Source organism: Gekko japonicus, unplaced genomic scaffold (assembly GCF_001447785.1).
Source record: "Gekko japonicus isolate JY-2015 unplaced genomic scaffold, Gekko_japonicus_V1.1 scaffold712, whole genome shotgun sequence".
Classification (NCBI taxonomy): Eukaryota; Metazoa; Chordata; class Lepidosauria; order Squamata; family Gekkonidae; genus Gekko; species Gekko japonicus.
This window is the reverse complement of record NW_015176472.1, coordinates 309,944-329,276: the sequence shown is the minus strand read 5'-3', so window position 1 is coordinate 329,276 and position 19,333 is coordinate 309,944. Positions and strand designations below refer to the sequence as shown.

Below are 19,333 nucleotides of genomic sequence, written 5' to 3'. Positions count from 1 at the left end.
AAACTGTACAAGATCAAATTCCATCTTACAACTGTACAGTAAAGATGGATGTCATTCTGTTTTATAAGGCAAACTTGCAACCACGTGGATAAAAGATTTCCAGAGAATGTATTATAGGAATGATGTGTATTTGACAAAGACCGTGTATCAAATTCCTTCAACCTGGACAAGTTTTCCTTTGGGAATTAAGAGCTTTCAGGATTATCTGTTACTGCATTTCATTCCAGAAAGATGAACAATCGTATGATAAGGAACTTCATAAAGAGTATTCGGACTTCAAATTAATAATTGAAGTGAAGATAAAAGCTCAAGCAATGAAAACCTTTCAAGACATATTCTAACATTTACATGGCAACAAGAAGAATTCAGTGAACTAAATCTTCTCCTAGATATTTGTGGAACTTTTCAAGCCTCAAGTGCTGATTGCGAGAGAGGTTTTAGCTTGACGAATGCCATTAAAACGAAGGTTGGAAACCGGCTAGATGCAGATCACCTGGAGAACTTAATGAGAATTGAACTGCATACGTCTAATGGGAATAACATTAATACTGACAGTATTTACAATTTCTGGAAAACAGAGGAAAAGAGAAGAGAGAAATTAAATTAAAACATTTTCTGTAATGAAATTCGACTTGATTCTGTTTTCACTTATAATGTTTAAATCATTCCTAAAATATAGTTTAAAAGAATTCATTCTGAGATTTTTACAAGGTCATAGTAATAATCTTCTAAAGACTAATTTACATGATAGTCAAATGCAGGCTTGCTCGCAACTTTAATGCTAGTAGGTTTTTGGCTCACAAAGTAATTTGGTCACAATACTCCACAGCTTAGAGGGAACATTGCTTGGGTCTCTGCCTCAAGCGCTTGCTACACAGTTAAGTATTTATGAGGTTCCTCCCCTGTGTGGATTCCGCAATGGTTAAGGAGATATGGGCTGACCTTGAATTTCCTCCCACCCTCAGAACATATCCTTTCTTCCCCGTGAGATCTGTTTGAGCTCTGTCTCCAGTCTGAATATTTCTATCATTTCTTCCAGGTTAGGGTAAGGATTCTGGGCAGATGCAAAAGCACTTTACATAAGCTAAACAGTTATATGGTTTCTGTTGGTGTGGGTTCTTTGATGCTCTTGAAGACTGCCATGCTGACTGAATCCCTTCCCACACTATGAACATTAAAATGGATTCTCCTTTGTCTGAGTTTGTAGATGCTTTCTACACGCTGAGAATTCAAAACATTTTTCCTTGGTGTAGGTTCTTAGATTCTGTTGAAGGTCCTTCCAGATTCTGAGCGTTCAAAAGTTTCTCCTCTGTGTGGGTTCTTTGATGCTGTTGAAGATTGTCATTCCGACTGAATCTCTTTCCACACTCTGAGCATTCAAAAGGTTTCTCCCCTGTGTGGGTTCTTTGATGCAATAGGAGATTGCCACTCTGACTGAATCTCTTTCCACACTCTGAGCACTCAAAAGGTTTCTCCCCTGTGTGAGTTCTTAAATGTTTGTGAAGATGGCTGCTCTGACTGAATCTCTTTCCACATTCTGAGCATTCAAAAGGTTTCTCCCCTGTATGGGTTCTTTGATGCTGTAGAAGGTTGTTACTCTGACTGAATTTCTTTCCACACTCTGAGCATTCAAAAGGTTTCTCCCCTCTATGGATTCCCTGATGCCGATGAAGATGGTCACTCCAACTGAATTTCTTTCCACACTCTGAGCACTCAAATGGTTTCTCCCCTTTGTGGATTCTTTGATGGTGCTGAAGATTGCCATTTCGATTGAATCTTTTTCCACACTCTGAACATTCAAATGGTTTCTCGCCAGTGTGGGTTCTTTGATGCTTTTGAAGGTCACAACTTTGACTGTATTTCTTCCCACACTCTGAGCATTCAAAAGGTTTCTCATTTGTGTGGGTTCTTATGTGCCTTTGAAGGTCACAATTTCGACTGAATTTCTTTCGGCACTCTGAGCATTCAAAAGGTTTCTCCCCTGTGTGGGTTCTTAGATGCTGTTGCAGATGGCCACTCTGACTGAATCTCTTCCCACACTCTGAACATTCAAAAGGTTTCTCACCTCTGTGGGTTCCTTGATGACGCTGAAGATTGCCAGCCCCACTGAACCTCTTCCCACACTCTGAGCAGTCAAAAGGTTTCTCTCCAGTGTGGTTTCTTTGATGTTGTTGAAGATTACCAAGCTGACTGAATTTCTTTCCACACTCTGAGCAATCATAAGGTTTCTTCTTTGTGTGGGTTCTCAGATGTCGTTGAAAATTGCTACTGTCACACAATCTCTTTCCACATTCTGAGCATTCAAAAGGTTTCTCTCCTGTGTGAGTTCTCAGGTGCTGTTGAAGACTGCATCTGTGACTGAATCTCTTTCCACATTCTGAGCATTCAAAAGGTTTCTCTCCTGTGTGGGTTCTTAGGTGATGCTGAAGACTGCATCTGTGACTGAATCTATTTCCACACTCGGAGCATACGAAAGGCTTCTCTCTGTTGTGAGTCCTAAGATGCTGTTGAAGATTGCCACTCAAACTGAATCTCTTTTTACACTCTGTGCATTCAAAAGGTTTCTCTCCTGTGTGGGTTCTTAGATGCTGTTGCAGATGGCCACTCTGACTGAATCTCTTCCCACACTCTGAGCACTCAAAACGTTTCTCCCCTCTGTGGATTCCTTGATGACGCTGAAGACTGCCAGCCCCACTGAACCTCTTCCCACACTCTGAGCACTCAAAAGGTTTCTCCCCTGTGTGCGTTCTTTGATGTTGCTGAAGACTGCCAAGCTGACTGAATTTCCTTCCACACTCTGAGCATTCAAAACGTTTCTCCTTTGTGTGAGTTCTCAGATGCCGCTGGAAATTGCTACTGTCACGCAATCTCTTTCCACATTTTGAGCATTCAAAAGGTTTCTCCCCTGTGTGGTTTCTTAGGTGCTGTTGCAGATAGCTACTCCGACGGAATTTCTTTCCACACTCTGAGCATTCAAAAGGTTTCTCCCCGGTATGTATTCTCTGGTGTATAAGGAGCTGTGATCTGTATTTAAAGTACTTCCCACACCGAAAGCATTTACATGCCTTTATTATAATGTTCCTTGGGAAATGCAGATTTCCATGTCTTCCATCAGAGAATGTAATTCCACTCTCTGAACAGATCAATGGCTTTGCTCCTGAATGAATGCTTTGGTGTTTAATAAGGTCTGATTTCTGTAAGAAACTTTTGCCACAGTCTGAGCGACTATAATGTTTCCCTCCCGCATGTGTCTGTTGATGTCTAAGTAGTTCAGCTCTACAAAGGAAGCTCTTTCCACAGTCCAAGCATTGATGGATATTCTTTCCACTGTGCATTCGCAAATGGATATTATATTGGGTTTGATCTGAGAAATTCATTCCACACTCCAAGCATTCGTACGTTTCTTCCATCAGGGGAATTACTTGGCAAGGAATGGGCTGATCCCTCTTTTCGACTGCATGGTTTCCCTTTTGCGTCTTGGGTCTGCCTTGATTCCTGAAGTTTCGTCTTAAGTCTTCATTCTTGACTTCGTCTGGCGATAGACGATGCAGTTCCTCATCCTCCTTGTTCCTCTGATCACCTTCTGTTGGAGTAAAGAGAGAGATCCCATTAGCACCCACACAAGGGGGTCTGATTTGCACTTGAAATTCCATCCACACTCAAAGTGTTTCAGGGCCTTGTTACTGCTCTACAGTGTACAGTGTACAATAATATACACGTTAAAAGTGGGTTCCTGCCTGCCTGTATAGTCCATATCGATCTCTGAAGTTTCCCTCAGCCTCTTCATTCTTGGCTTTTTCCAAAGAGAACCCCTGGAATCCCCCAAGTGTCTCCTCTACATCTGCTGCTGGAATACAGATAGAGGTCCAATCAGTGCCTATGCAAGTAGCCAAGCCACCAATCGGGCACTCCTCATTCACAAGGGTGCCATTTCCTTTGGCGGAACTTCTTTCCCCCATGACACATGAGTAGGCCTTGCAAAGTCAAGGCAGCAGCCGGAGGTCGTGTCCAGCATGACTGGGCCGGAAGGGACGTGGCTAATGGGAATGCGGAGGCTGGCTGGACAACTAAAAAGTTTAAGTGGGGGGAGCACTTAAGGAGGCTGCTGGAGAGCTCACCGGAGGTGTCACAAGGAGGCCCAGCAGGGACCCTCAGGAGTTGCCTAATAATGCCGAGGTGGGGGGTGGGGCAGCAGACAGACAGAACGAGCAAGGAGTGAGAGGACTGAAAAGAAAAAAAACAGTACCAGTGTGGTAAAGGGCAACAGTGTGAGGGCTTCTAGTGTCCCGGCCCCACTGGTGGACCTCCTGATGGCACCTGGTATTTTTTGGCCACTGTGTGACAGAGTGTTGGACTGGGTGGACCTTTGGCCATTGGCCTGATCTAACATTGACTTTTCTTATGTTCTTGTGTAAGAAGGGAATAGGAAGGGAATGGACTGATGAGAACATCTGGAGAGAGACAGATGGAGATTGGGGGTGGGGGTGGCACAGAGCACCTAAACGTATGCTGGAAGCCTGCTGTAAAAGGAAGGGGAGGGGGAGGGATAGCAAAATGTTATCTATGTACTAGAGTGGCTGAGGAAGAACCTGGGAGGGGGGTCCTGCAGATTTGGGAGGAACCCTGGTCTGAGGCCACTGCCAAGGTTACATCCCCCAAAAAACATGCTTGCTATAAGGGAGGAGGATGCCGGACCCTCACCAAGTGAACAGCACAGTTTAAAGGGCACCCCCTACACTTTTTGGAAGGGATAGCAGTTGTTGGGGGGGGGGGTGTTAACGCATCTGGGGGACGACTGAAGGACCAGCGTTGATGGCCCTTTTGCCTCATCCAGCCTGGCTGTTCTTATGTAACCCTAACCAGTGTTCCCTCTAAGCTGAGTTAGTGTGAGCTAGCTCACAGTTTTTTAGCCTCCGGCTCACACATTTTTGTCTCAGCTCAGGAAGGGTGGCTCCAGAGCAAACTAATTTATGCAGCAGCCAAATCGCTCGCTCACAACTTTAATGCCAGTAGCTCACAAAGTAGAATTTTTGCTCACAAGACTCCACAGTTTAGAGGGAACATTGACCCTAACCCACCTTTCCGTAGTCTATCCAGTATTTAAGGATACCGCACCATCTCAAGACCCACCACTGAGCTCAGGCCCAGAAAGAGCTTCTGAACCTCCAGATTTCGGGTCCCAGAAGGCCTCCTTCCCTCCTAATCCAGCATGCTTTATAATGCTACCAAACCAAGAGTTGCTAAGGAGAGCAGAAACCCTCCATTCCTATTCCTCGCTCGTTCCTTTGACATAACTGTGAAGGATACCCGCTCGCAGTCAGGTCATTTGGGAAGGACATACTCTCTTTTCTTGAGGAACTCTCCAGCCTTTCTTCAGATGAAAGGCCTCTGTATGTCTCCACCAGTGTTCCCTCTAAGCTGCGTTAGTGCGAGCTAGCTCACAGTTTTCTAGCCTCCGGCTCACACATTTTTCTCTCAGCTCAGGAAGGATGGCTCCAGAGCAAACTAATTTATGCAGCAGCCAAATCACTGCTCATAGCTTTAATGCCAGGAGCTCACAAAGTGGGATTTTTGCTCACAAGACTCTACAGCTTAGAGGGACCATTGGTCTCCACCATAGTCTCTCTTACATTTCTGGCTTCTTTGGCAGAGAGAGAGAAAGTGATCATTCTTATACAGGAAAGAAATCCAAGGAGGAAGAATTCTTCCAGTTTAAGGGGGAGGGATCCGTACCAGATCACAGTCAGAGGGGATGGCTGTTATCCCATCTGGGGGAAGAGCATGTTGTAAATCAGGTTCTGAACCCTTCCAGGGCCTTTCTGAGGGCCTCTCAGCCCCTTCTTGGCCTCAGGCCAGGACGCCCTCTCTGGCTCGGGTGACACCCACAACACTGGCCTCAGTATTAGCAGGACATTTGTGAGGGAAAGGGTTTAAACTGTGTTTGCACTTTACAGGCACATTTATTTCCTTTCTGAGGCACCTCTATTTTTTAATTTTTCTTATTTTCCTGACCTAACCTGGTTCTCTTTCTGTTAACTGAATGAATTGATTTTCTTGTTTAAGAAGCTGATACCTTTCATTTCTTTTGAGCGTTGGTCTGTATCTCAACCCAGGTAGTCATAGGTTTACAATCTCGGGAATTAGTACCCCACGATACATGTGTTTTCTCTTTGCTAGCAGGAGGATGCTTTTGCTAGCCACAGGGGTGGACGTCCATGAGTGATTTGGGTCACAGACCCTTTTCTGAGGGCCTCTCAGCCTCTCCTGGGCTCCAGGCCAGGACACCCTCTCTGGCTCGGGTGCTGGACACAACACAGGCCTCACTTGCCCCTGGGCCAGCCAAGTGGATTGGGTCGCTCTCCCAGGCCGTGCTGAAGGTCACTTTTACTGCCACCCCGACTCCTCGAGACCCCAAACAGGGGACAAGTAGCAGGGCAGACCTGAAAACGATGTATTCACGTTCAATATTTTGATTCATGCCTCATCTCAGTGGTGGCAGTTTGCACCTTTGGCACCCATGGAAGATCCTTACCCAGAGAGGCCACGCTCCCACAGATCTCCAGCATGACTTCCCTGTAGAGAGCCCTTTGGCCCGGATCCAGGAGCGCCCACTCTGCCTCTGTGAAATACACGGCCACCTCCTCAAAGGAAAATGGACACTGAAAGAAAAAGCAGATTCCCTCCTCAGAGATCATGCCAGGCAGAGAAGGCACACTGGAAGGGAGCGGTCGGGGAAGGTGCAGGATGCAGAGCCTGGCATGGGCAAAGGGAGTGGCACTCAGAGCCTCTCTCCCTTAGCAGCGACTGCAGGAGCAAAAGCCCCCCTCTGAAAGGAGGGGGGACCCAGGCTGTCCCTCACACATCTCCCCTACCTGGGCTGGAGGCACAGCTTCCGTTTCCCCTCCTCTGCAGAACTGATCCCTGAACACCGTTTCTTCACTTCCTGAGAGGGAGACGAAGGAGGAAGAAAGATTGTTAGGCGACAGTCCGTCCATTCATTTGCTTGTTTGAATCCTGTTTCGTGCACCCTCCCTTCCCAGGGTGTTGCAAGCTCTCCCATGTCTCTGAGCCACCGTGGGACTGGGAAGACAAGGAGAAATAAGCCCGCCACCTGTGGAAGTGAGGGGGTGGTGGCGAAGGTCTGAGGCCATGTGCATGGCGGGACCCAGGCCAAGCAGAGCCTGATCAGCTGGAGATGCCTGTGCAGCAGCGGCTGCCTTCGGCCAGGGCCGTCAGGCGATCCATGGTGGGGCGATGCTGGGGGTTCACACTAGAGACTTTCGGCAAGTCTTATCCCCCCCGTGCAGTGACAGCTGCCCCAGGCTGAAGGATCCCAGCTCATGGGCTCTTTTTGTAGCAGGTACTCATTTGCATATTAAGCGACACACTCCTAGTGTAGCCAATCCTCCAAGAGCTTACAGTAGCCCCTGTAAGAAGAGCTCTGTAAGCTCTTGGAGGATTGGCTACATTAGGGGTGTGTGGCCTAATATGCAAAGGAGTACCTGCTACAAACAGAGCCCACCGTGCACACAAGGCCGAGCATGTGGCAGAGGCCCCAGGCCACCTGGTGACCAGTATAACTGGAGACTGCCCGCACCACGCCCCCACGAGGCTGCAGTTCACGGCTGAAGGCCACCGGGTGGTCCACGGGGAAGGGAAGCCTGGCCGCTGAGTCGCATGCTGGCAGGACTAGGCCCCCCTGATATGTGGAAGAAACTGCAGAAGAATGCCCTCCGTGGGCCAAAGCAAAGCTGCCATGAGGTGGGGGCATGAGAACAGCGGTGCCACTGGCCGCCAGCAGGCCCCGGCAGAGGATCGTCTGCACCCCCCACATGCAAACGCCGATCCTTGCAGCCATCCGGAACAGCATCCCCAGAGCTGCAGGTCGAGCGGAGAGGCATGCGACCTCGCCTTGGAACCCGGATGTGGCTGCGGTGGATCCCAACTTACGAGTGAGGTTGCCGCTGAAGCGAAGGGGTTCTGCTTGAAAGCTGCAGACAAGCTTGTTTGCCCTGCTGCTGAAGCCACAAGCGGAGTGGCTCTGCCCACCCCCACCCTCGAAGCAGCCTCCTTTCCCCTCCCTCACACCAGTTGCTTGCGGGTTGGATGCCAGCCCTAGATGAGCTGGTTCCGGCTCCCGGGCCTTATTTTTGACACCCCTAATAGCCACTGATGGACCTCTGTTCCAGATGTTTATCCAATCCCCTCTCGAAACTGTCTATGCTTGTAGCTGCCACCACTTCCTGCAGCAGTGAGTCCCACGTGTTACTGACTCTTTGGGTGAAGAAGTACTTCCTTTTCTTTGTTCTAAGCCTAGTGCTCAGTGAGATTTCTATGAGAACTGAAATGTACTCAGTGAACTCTGGAGCTCAGAAACAGGACAACATCCCTGCTGGATCAGGCCCAAGGCCCAGGGGCTCTATTTGCCCGCCAGCTGGGCCCTCCCACACGCCCTCCAGTCCTGGCTGGCAGGAGAAGGGAGGGGCACCTCTGTCACATCCTTCCAAAAACCAAGAGGTGACTTTGGCATGCATGAAAACTCCAGGGTACTATTGATGGGTTTCTAGAGCGTCTGCTGATGCTCTGACATCACATCCAGTCAAGTGTCACCCCCAAACATCACAGGGGTGCCCGGCTACAGGCTGGCATCCACAGTCCATTCTCCTCTTTCTGACTGTGGCCCATCAGATGCTCCTGGAAAGCTTTTAATCAGGGGCACAGAAGGCAAATGTTGGCCACTACCAATGCGTTTTCAGAGGTATGCTGCCCCAGAACATGGAGGTTCCATTCATTTGTGGTGGCCAACCGCTGTGACCAGATTGGTCTACCTTTCCTTTTTTGAGCTGCTTTGAGTCCCACTAATGGAAGGAAGGTGACATGGAAATATTTTAGTAAATCTGAATGAGAATGGAATTGCCTTCTATGAATCTGTCTAATGGCCTTTCAAGGGCATGGCCATCACTACATGCTATGGCACTGCATCCCCAGAACTCAACACTGTGTTGTGAGCAGAAGTGGTTTTTTTCCCTAGTGTTCCAAACCTTCTACTGCCCCAATCCCACCTGGCCACAAAACAGCCTTACCACCTGAGAGGGCATCTTGGTCATCTTCCTGGGCCTGAGCTCTCTGCCCTTCCTCCGAAGGAGATCCTTCCTCCTCAGAGAACTTTGCCTCCATCTTTATTGATGGTCCCGGCATCTGAAACAACAGCAAGGGAGAGGGGTAAGAGAAGGAATGGAACAAGCCGAGGAGAAGGATCTTGTCCCACTCCCAGACTCCTCATTCCTGCACTGACCAGCAGAGGTGGTGAAACCACAGGGGCAAGAGTCAGGTTTGGGCTTTCCTCCCAGCCTCGTGAATTCTCTAGAGGCAGAAATACCTGGCTGGGAAGCATTAGGAAAAGGTTGTTGCTCGAAGTGAGTGAAGAATATGCTACCTCACCTGCTCTGCCTGCCTTTTCTCCTCTGCCTGACTCAGGAGGAAACCTTCGGCCAAGTCCACTGCCTGGGAGCTGGTCTCCGGCCCACATCCTCTGACCCAGCACTGCATTCCCTGGGGCAGGACGGCCAGGAACTGCTCCAGGATCACCAGGTCCAGCATCTGCTTCTTGGTGCGCCTCTCTGGCTTCAGCCAGTGTTTGCAAAGTCCATGGAGCTGGCTGCAAACCTCTCGGGGCCCACTGGCCTCATGATAACAGAACTGCCGGAAGCATCGGCTGCGTACCTCTGCGGTCATAGTGTCCTGAACCAAGATCTCTGGCACAGCTTTTTCCCAAAATTCAGCACCACTCCCTGCATGGATGGAATGGGAACCTTTCCTTGATCTCTTGCCAGTTCCAGGTCCTTCTGGGTCCTCCTTTTCCATCTCCTTCCCCTTTCCTTGGGTTCTTCAGACTGTGGAAAGATACCCTTACTCACGTGGCTATGGAGAGACAGAGAGGAAAAAGATATCAAAAGGGCAGAAAGAAACCAAAAGCTAATGGAGCTACATCACCAACCCTGGTCAAAAGACAGCTAATGACTGGTAAGGGCTTAACCACTGCAGATACCTCCTCCGTAGGTTGGATGCATGTGGCAATAGCTCTGTGCAAGTCCTTGGCAGAGGGAATGGGGCAGAGGAGCATGAAGCCTCTCCAGGTTAGGGCAGAGGATGAACAGGGGCCAGGGGGAGGTAATGAACCACCAGGAAAATGGCAGATGGGATGTGAAGTACTCCCCCAAATGCTTTGCACAAAACTAGTCAGGAAGGAAGAGTGTAAATTTAGACTCTAGAGTCTTTTTGCCTGCTAGATTTGATACCATTGAGTTGTGAATTTGCTAAGAGGCCTTGGACTCCACTTAATACGAAACAGTATTTTGATTCATGCATGGTCATTGTACCTACCTGGACTCACTATACCCTTTGATAAAGGATTGTCTTCGGAATGGCCTTAATATTATATACCAGTGGTGGCGAACCTATGGCACAGGTGCCATTGCCCAAGCCAGGCCCAGACCATCATTAAAGTATCCAATTCTCTGCCAAATAATTTTAAGTAAATGAAAGCATTTGGGATTGCCTTCCTTACTTTGTTTAGATCATCTTAAGTTAATGTATGAGTTGTTTTTTCTAAAGTAAAACCTCAGTATTGAGGTTAAATTGCCGTGTTGGCACTTTGCGATAAATAAGTGGGTTTTGGGTCGCAGCTTGGGCACTCGGTCTCTAAAAGGTTCGCCATCACTGTTATATACGATACCGTCAGTGTATACTGGACAGTATTTTCTCTGTGGACTGTTATTGGCCTTAGGAGGGCTTGTGCTTGTGGACTATTTTGGATTGGATTGCTTTGAATCTTCATTCTTTGGTTATAGACTGTTTTAGAGATATTGTTTTGTTGTTTTATTGTTGTAAGCCGCCCTGAGCCGCTTCGGCGGGAGGGCGGGATAAAAATCAAATAAATAAATAAATAAATAAATAAAATTGTGGCACTTTATGATGTGCATTACATTCTTTTGAAGTGCTGTTTGGTGTAGTGGTTAAGTGCGTGGACTCTAATCTGGGAGAACCAGGTTTGATTCCCTACTCCTCCACTTGCACTTGGCTGGATGACCTTGGGCAAGCCATAGTTCTGATAAGAGCTGTTCTTGAAAAAGAGCAGTTCCTGTCAAGAGTTCTCTCAGCCCCGCCTACCTCACAGGGTGTCTATTGTGGGGAGGGGAAGGGAAAGGAGTTTGTAAGCTGCTCTGAGACACCTTTGGGTAGTGAAGGGCGGGGTATAAATCCAATTTCTTCTTCCTCTTCTTCTTCTGTATGTGTTTAAATATTCAATATATTTAATATATTCCGTTGAGTATTATTACATGTCTTAAAATCTTTTTGGGAGAGTTTCCACTTTTTCATTTCCAAATGCTTTGCATGCAGAGCATCCAATGGGCTTGTACGATTCATCCCATGTGACCACGCCTGGGAGTCCTTTCTGGGCCTCCTTACAGCCACCATGGCTGAGAATTTATTTTCAGGTATTTTAACTTACAAAATCCAGATCCCGCTTTTCTGCCCCCACGGCACCTAACAAATCAAAACATTTATGTACATGTCATATCTTTATGTTATTAAAGTTCGCCTTTCTCACTGGGAGTCAAGGCAGATGCCCCAGAGTGACTCAGTACAGTCAACAGGATGGCACATTCAGTAAACTATGAAATAGAATTTGGGTTGCAGAACTAACCAGAAATCTGAAAGACAGTACTGAAGGAAAGAAGAAGAAAAAGAAGAGATTGGATTTATTCCCCACCCTTCACTACCCAAAGGTGTCTCAGAGCGACTTACAAACTCCTTTCCCTTCCCCTGCCCAAGCATAAATGTTAACCTGATGCAACATTACAAGTGTGTTCAGTCGCACAGTCGAGTCCGACTCTTCGCAACCCCATGGACCACATCATGCCAGGCCTTCCGGTCTTCCGCCGTCCTCTGAAGTGTGCTCAATTTCATGTTCGTTGCATCGATGACACTGTCTAACCATCTCATCCTTTGCCGTCCCCGTCTTCTTTGACCTTCAATCTTTCCCAGCATCAGGGTCTTCTCCAGTGAGGGCTCCCTTCTCATTTGGTGGCCAAAGTATTTGGGCTTCAGCATCAGTATCTGGCCTTCCAGGGAACAGTCAGGGTTGATTTCCTTTAGGATTGACTGATTTGATCTCCTTGCAGCCGGATACAACTTGGAGCAGTACAAAAATTACACAACAGGATCCTACTTACAATAAGCTACACGCAGTAATACCCTGACCTGGATAGCCCAGGCTAGCCCAATCTTGTCAGATCTTGGAAGCTGAGCAGGGTCGGCCCTGGCTAGTATTTGGATGGGAGACCTCCAAGGAATACCAGGGTCATGACACAAAGGCGGGCAATGGCAAAGCATCTCTGAACGCCTCTTGCCTTGAAAACCCCATGGGGTCGCCATAAGTCAGCTGTCACTTGACAGCAACGACAACAAATATGCATTAATATAGACCATAGTCCCTAAGAATTTCTCCAAGTGACTTTGGGAATCATTTTGTACAGGGCTATCCTTTGCCCTGTGTAGAAAAGCCCTCCTGAATAGTTCAATTCTCCATAGGCTGTGGAACGCCAGGAGAGTGGGAACCTTTCTGACCTCCTCAGGCAGGCCGTTCCACAAGGTGGGTGCCATGAAGGAGAAGGCACGTGGACGGGCAGTGGTTGATTCTGCCCATGTGCCGGGTGGGACCTGCAGAAGTCCCTGCTCCAAAGAGTGAAGCTGTCACGGCAGAGCCTAGAAAGGGACTGTCTTTGCAGGGATGTTGTATAATGTATTTCTAATATTGAGCAACAACCAGACAATCCCACCATGCATGTATGTATGATGCTTTCTGAGAGCCCAGTAACTGATGGGAAGCCAGTGGAGTGACTGCAGGATAGGAGCAATATCTAGGTGCTGATAATAGCTGAGTTGCGGCATTCTGCACCAAATGGCATTCCCAAACTGATTTTGAGGCGAGACCCATGCACAGTGCATCACAGGAGTCTAGTCTTGATGTCACCCTGTGGCCTGATCAGCTGTATAAAAGTAAGGCTCGGCTGAGTCAGAAGGAAGCCTTTTCTGCAACTGCATTGACTTGCTTCTCCAGCAATCCTGTTGGGTTTCAATAAAAAACCCCGAGGCTCTTAAGGGAGTCTGTGAGGGTCAGCTGACCTCCATGGAAAGTGGGGAGCAGAACGTCCTTCAAGACCTCCACCTTCCCAGCTGGCATGACTTCGGTCTTTCCAGGAATTCGTTCCAGTTTGTTCTCACTTTGCCATTGAACCACAGCAGCCCAAGCAGCCATTCAATATAATAATAATAATACTTTCAATTTATTGATCGCTTTTTCCCACTCATGCGGGCTCAGAGCGATTTACAGTTACTCAGAAGACAATGGACTAACATAGCGCAGACTGATCAAGTAGAGCTAGTAAAATTTTGAAACACTGTACTGGATGTTGTTTTGTGAGCACCGATTTTAAATGTAAATATAAATGTAATTGATTGTTTTATCTGGTTTTTATTGTCATGTATGGCAATTGCCTCCTGTCAGCCGCCCTGAGCCCATGTGGAAGGGTGGGATATAAGTCAAATAAATAAATAATATATTTGTGGGGGATAGGGAAGTCAACATATAGTATTTAATCACACACACATTGTAGCTGGTCGGAGGATCCACCTGCAGGCTGTATCAGTCATGTCCCGATGGCATGTATTCTGTCGGCTGGCTGATGACCGCAAGACCTTTATTGCACCCATCAGCAGGAGATTTGGATAAGGAGATATATACACAGCTGCTATCGTCTGCAGATGGATGACAACCAAGCCCAGAACTACAAATGATTCGGCCCTAAGAGCTTCACATAAGGGCAGATGAGCACGGGTTTGGAGGGTTGGGGAGGATTCCACCCTGTGCATCCCAAACCGATAACAGATCTCCAGGGGCCATTCTCTGGGTCCTAATCTTGAGGAAGGATTTTTTCCCCACTCCAACCCCCCACAGCTCCTGATGCCTCTTACCGCCCCCCCCCCGACCCCCGAACAAGAGGGCAGGTCTGCCCAGTCCTGAGAGGGGAACTGGTGGCAAGCCCTGGCTCAGTGGTGGAGCATCTGCTTGGCACCCAGTGGAAGGTCCTAGGCTCGATTCCCAGCATCTCCAGTTAGAAGGACCAGGCGGTAGGAGTGAGCTCGCCATCATCTATCTATAGGGGGTGGTGGCAGGGTCCGCTGCGCCAAGGGCAGCAAAGAGATCCAGGAGGACCCACAGGGAGACCGGACCTTGGTCTACATGATAGAACAAATATTTTAAAAAATATTTTATTATTACATTTTAAAACCGTTTTAATAGCAGGTCCCCGTCAAAAATACACGACAGCCACGTTTCTCTCTTCCGGGACTGAAAAGCTTATTCCCCTCCATGACTTACTTGTGAGTCAACCTTCCCGGCTGCACGGCTTGGTTTTTCCTCCCTGGGCAGATCCACAAGCCCTCCCCGGCTTCTTGGGCCGTTCGATAGCAAAGCCTCCCCACCCCTCGCCGGAAAAGGCCTTTCCCCCCCCCCCGGAAGCGGCTCGCTCACTTTAACCCTTTCCGTGCTGCAGACGAGTGAATGGGAAAAGCTCCCTCCTCCCATCCTCCCCAGGAGACGCCGCTGCCAGACCCGGACGGAGGGACCGCGACTTCAGCCAGGCTGCGCTCCGCCCCACCCTCGAATGCAGCTCGACGGGGCTGCTCGGGAGAAACTCTGCACCGGGTGGCGCTGCCGGGGGTGGGGGGTGGGGGGAGATCCCAGGCTGTTCAGCCGTCTCCGAAAATGGGTCCGGCGAGGGGGGAGAATTTATTTATTTATTTTTCATATTTATTTATTTATTCATTCATTACACTTATATCCCGCCCTCCCCCGTAGGGCTCAGGGCGGCTAACAGGCAATAAATATTGCAACAATAAAACATGGTTCTCAGAATTAAAAAAAACAGATATACATTTAAAAACAATCCTAATACAAAGTTAAATTTAAATTTGAATTTTAAAAGCTCATTAATCTTCATATCCAAAAAACTCCAAAAGATGACGGTCCAATCAGAGGTTCCCCAAAGTCATTCGACGGTTTCAAACATTCATTCAGATAATTAATTAAGTTGCTTAGGATGTTCAAAAGTTCCAGTGTGTCCGATGTTTCCTTCCTACCTAGGGCCTCTTCCACCACCACCCCTGATGGCAATATAAACAAGGGGGGGGGCAGGAGGCGGATATTTGTATCCTGCCCTCCCCAATGGGCTCAGGGCGGCTAACAAGGGCAAGGTCATTTGCCATGCCATAGGTAAAAAGGTAAAGGTTCCCTTGCTCGAAAGCCAGTCGAGCCCGACTCTAGGGTTGCGGTGCTCATCTCCGTTTCAAAGCCGAAGAGCCAGCGCTGTCCGAAGACGTTTCCGTGGTCACGTGGCCGGCATGACCAAACACCAAGGCGCACGGAACGCTGTGTCCTTCCCACCGAAGTGGTCCCTATTTATCTACTTGCAATTTCTTGCTTTCGAACTGCTAGGTTGGCAGGAGCTGGAACTAGAGACGGGAGCTCACTCCGTCATGCGGCAACTCGAACTGCTGACCTTCCACAGCCTGCAGTTCAGCGTCTTAACCACTTGAGCCACCGCAGCTGGAATCGGAAGGGCGCAGGTAAAGACATAAAACATAGTAAAACATCCAACACTAAAACCACATATAGGGGGCAGTGGGCGAGCCCGCTCCCTCTCCCTGCCAGGGACGGGTCGTTGTTGGGAGTTTGCCGTGTCGGAAAGGGTTGCCACCAATGCGTCCCTCTAAGCTGAGTTAGTGTGAGCTGGCTCACAGTTCTTTAAACCTCCGGCTCATACGTTTTTGTCTGAGCTCAGGAAGAGATGGATGGGGGAGGTCCAGAGCAAACTACATAGCATACCATACAGCAGCCAAATCGCTCGCTCACAACTTTAATTGCCAGTAGCTCACAAAGTAGAATTTTTGCTCACCAGACTCCACAGCTTAGAGGGAGCATTGTGGTTGCCACCTCCTGCTTGGGAAATGCCTGGAGATTTGGCCGCTGGTGGGAGGAGATCTAAAAAAGGGCACCCCTGACCTCACTGTTCCCACTTCAAGGCAGTTTTAGGCAGGGCTTTGTGTGTGTGTTGTGTGTGTTGTGTGTGTGTGTGTGTGTGTGTGTTGATACTCATGGTTACTGAGAACCAGCACCTTTGGGGTGTGCATTCTGCCCAGTCCTGAGAGGGGAACTGGTGGCAAGCCCTGGCTCAGTGGTGGAGCATCTGCTTGGCACCCAACGGAAGGTCCCAGGCTCAATTCCCAGCATCTCCAGTTAGAAGGACCAGGCGGTAGGAGTGAGCTCGCCATCATTTGGTTTGGAGAAACATAGGAAAGGTGTTACAGGGACACAGATTTTAAATGCAGTCCTCAAACCACTTTGAGCCCCTTGAGGAAGATTCCGCGTGCACCCGATTCAGATTGCCTGGCGTCAGATTGCTTTGTTGTGGTTGTTCAGTCGCACAGTCGAGTCCGACTCTTCGCGACCCCATGGACCAGATCCCGCCAGGCCTTTCTGTCTTCCACCGTCCTCTGAAGTTTGCTCCCTCCAGCTTGCTTTAGTTCGCCTTAAGTTTCTTTCTCCCCCCCCCGCTCAACCATCCCAGCCCGCAAAAACGGAGGATCCCCCGCTCCCACCGGGCGAATGGCAACCCTAGGAGCGCAACCCCGTGCAGCGTTCCTCCAGAGCAGCCCCATTGAGCGGCACAGGACGACGCTGACGGCAGCCTTGCTAAAGTCCTCTGACCGTCGGGGGTCTGGGAAAGGACGGGAAGCATTTTTTTTTTCATTTGACTGCGGCACTGAAAGGGTTAAACCAAGAGCGCTGTTTGCTAGAGAGGCGGAGCGAGGGCGCGGTGGGGGGGGGCGGAATTGCGAAAGAGGGCGGGAAAGGCTTCAGATCTGCAAAAGCGGGGAAAAGGTGTGCAGCCGGATGCTGGGAGGATTTTCTCACAAGTAGGACATGGGGGGGGGATAAGCTTTTCATTCTTGGAAGAGAGGGATGCTAATACAGTGTATGTTTTTTGGGGGGGCGGGATGTTAAAGAGTTTTAAGCTGCGATTTTCTTTTGTGCATTTCAATTTGTTGGCCGCCTTGGTGACGCTTGTAGGGGCAGAGAGGCGGGATCTGAGTTTGGTAAAGAAAATGGTGGTCGTAGGGAGATCCGGGAAGGAGTCCCAGGAATCAGTCATGCCCACTGGTTGCCTCACAGGCCGCACATTTTAGCCAGTGTTCCCCCCCACCACCACCACCAGCAGCTGCCCTTTCCCTGCCTCTCCCTGTTCATCCAGGATTCCCCTCTGCCCTGACCTGGAGAGACCGGTCGCCCCTTTGCCCCTTCCTCTCTGCTGTCTGCTTGGACGGAGCGATTGCCAAAAATGCCCAACCTGTGGAGGAGGTATCTGTAGTGGTTAAGCAGTTAGCAGTCACTTTCTTCCAGGCTCCAGTTTAGGCATTGAGACACAGAGCCCCCCAGCAAAGGCTGATACGCAGTCGTCATTGGAGGCCAAGATCATAATATCTGCAACTGATCTGCAAACAGCCAAATAGAGGTGGCTTATCTTCCTGAACGACCAAATGAGTGTATCTTTAAAAAACTTGACACATTTTCAGGATGGGGCAAGGGATGCTCTGTCTTCTTGGTGCTTGGAGGGGGCAACAGTGAGAGGGCTTCTAATGTCCTGGCCCCACTGCTGGACCTCCTGATGGCACCTGGTATTTTTGGCCACTGTGTGTTGAACTGGATGGGCCATTGGCCTGATCCAGCATTGGCTTCTCTTATGTTCTTATATAGCACAATGACATTAATCTTGATATGCAAACTATAACAAGCTCCTCTCCTGATCCACCAGGGCAATTCCTAGATGTCTCTTAACCAGGGCCGGTGATGTAGCTCCTTTCTTTTTTTTTTTTTTCTGCCTTTTTGATATCTTTTCCTCTCCCTCTTCCTAGCCAACTGAGTAAGGGTATCTTTTCACAGTTGGAGGTGACCCAAGAGGAAGGGGAAAGAGATGGAAGACAAGGACCTGAATGAACCTGGAACTGGCAGGAGATCAAGGAAAGGACCCCATCTCATCCAAGCAGGGAGTGGTGTTGAATTTTGGGAAAGAGCTGTGCTGGAGACCTTGGCTCAGGAGACTATGACCGCAGAGGCACGCAGCCAATGCTTCCAGCATTTCTGTTACCATGAGTCCGGTGGGCCTCAAGAGGTTTGCAGCCAGCTACATGGACTTTGCAACAACTGGCTGCACTCCAAGGAGCAGATCCTGGACCTGGTGATTCTGGAGCAATTCCTGGCTGTCCTGCCCCAGGAAATGCAGTGCTGGGTGAGAGGGTGTGGGCCAGAGACCAGTTCCCAAGCAGTGGCCCTGGCCGAAGGCTTCCTCCTGAGTCAGGCAGAGGAGAAGAGGCAGGCAGAGCAGGTGAGGGGGTTTCCTCCACTCAGTTCAAGGAACGACCTTATTGCTAAGGCTTCCCGGCAAGATATTTCTGCCTCTAGAGGATTCACTTGACTAGGAGCAAAACCCAACCCTGACTGCTGGCCCTGTGGTTGAACCAGCTCTGCTGATCGCTGCAGGGATGAGGAGTCTGGGAGTGGGGCAGGAGCCATCTCCTCAGCCAGTTCCATTCCTTCTCTTACTAGTCTTCCTTACTGTTTCAGATGTGGAGACGATCAGTGAAGGTGGGAGCGAAGTTCCCTGAGGCAGAAGGAGCTCCGTCAGAGGAAAGGCAGAGGGCGCAGGCCCAAGATGCCCTGTCAAGTGGTAAGGGTGCCTCCTGCCCAGGTGGGATCAGGGCACCTAGTCAAGTGGTTGGGTAGAAGGTTTGGGACAGGAGAAAAAGAAAGTACTTCTGCTGACTACAGAGAGTGGACTTCTGGGACTTAGTGCCACAGGACTGTAGTGATGGCCACTCACTTGAAGGGGGAATAGACAGATTCATGGAAGGTGATTCCATTCTTATTTACATTAATTTAAATCTTCGTATCTGTGGTATGAATGGGAATTTAAAGATTTTCCCCCCCTTTTTTGATTATTCATATTTCTGGTTTTATAGATTTTTTTTTCCTTAATAAGATTTTGTTAGGATGTAGTGAAGGCCTGTTATATAGAAGGCCTCTCTTCCTTGTGGGTCAGGGTATTTTTCCAGCTGATGTTAGCAGACAAGACAATAACATTCTTTTGGTACAGAAGAAGGTATAAAGTTCATGGTTTTCAATTGTTTAAGGGGAAATTTTTGCCGTGTCTGG

At 48.9% G+C, this 19,333-nt stretch overlaps 1 protein-coding gene and 1 pseudogene across 1 annotated transcript; one reads left to right on the top strand and one right to left on the bottom strand.

Moving 5' to 3' along the window:
* Positions 1-19,333, top strand: part of LOC107123815 — a 135,287-nt pseudogene that overhangs the window by 15,798 nt on the left and 100,156 nt on the right.
* LOC107123822 (zinc finger protein 883-like) lies at positions 805-6,595 on the bottom strand. The gene is made up of 3 exons (XM_015427163.1): positions 6,533-6,595; positions 3,248-3,583; positions 805-2,995 (listed from the first exon to the last, which is right to left on the bottom strand). Exons 1-3 carry the CDS (start codon positions 6,564-6,566, stop codon positions 1,230-1,232), a joined length of 2,136 nt encoding a protein of 711 aa, XP_015282649.1. The 5' UTR covers positions 6,567-6,595; the 3' UTR covers positions 805-1,229.

Excerpts from the sequence above, each read along its gene's own strand:
- LOC107123822 (XM_015427163.1), bottom strand. The coding sequence starts at position 6,566 with ATGCTGGAGATCTGTGGGAGCGTGGCCTCTCTGG. Across the intron at positions 3,584-6,532 it reads TGGGAGCGTGGCCTCTCTGG|AAGGTGATCAGAGGAACAAG; the intron begins GTAAGGATCTTC and ends TTACTCCAACAG. Across the intron at positions 2,996-3,247 it reads ACTTAGACATCAACAGACAC|ATACCGGGGAGAAACCTTTT; the intron begins ATGCGGGAGGGA and ends ACCAGAGAATAC.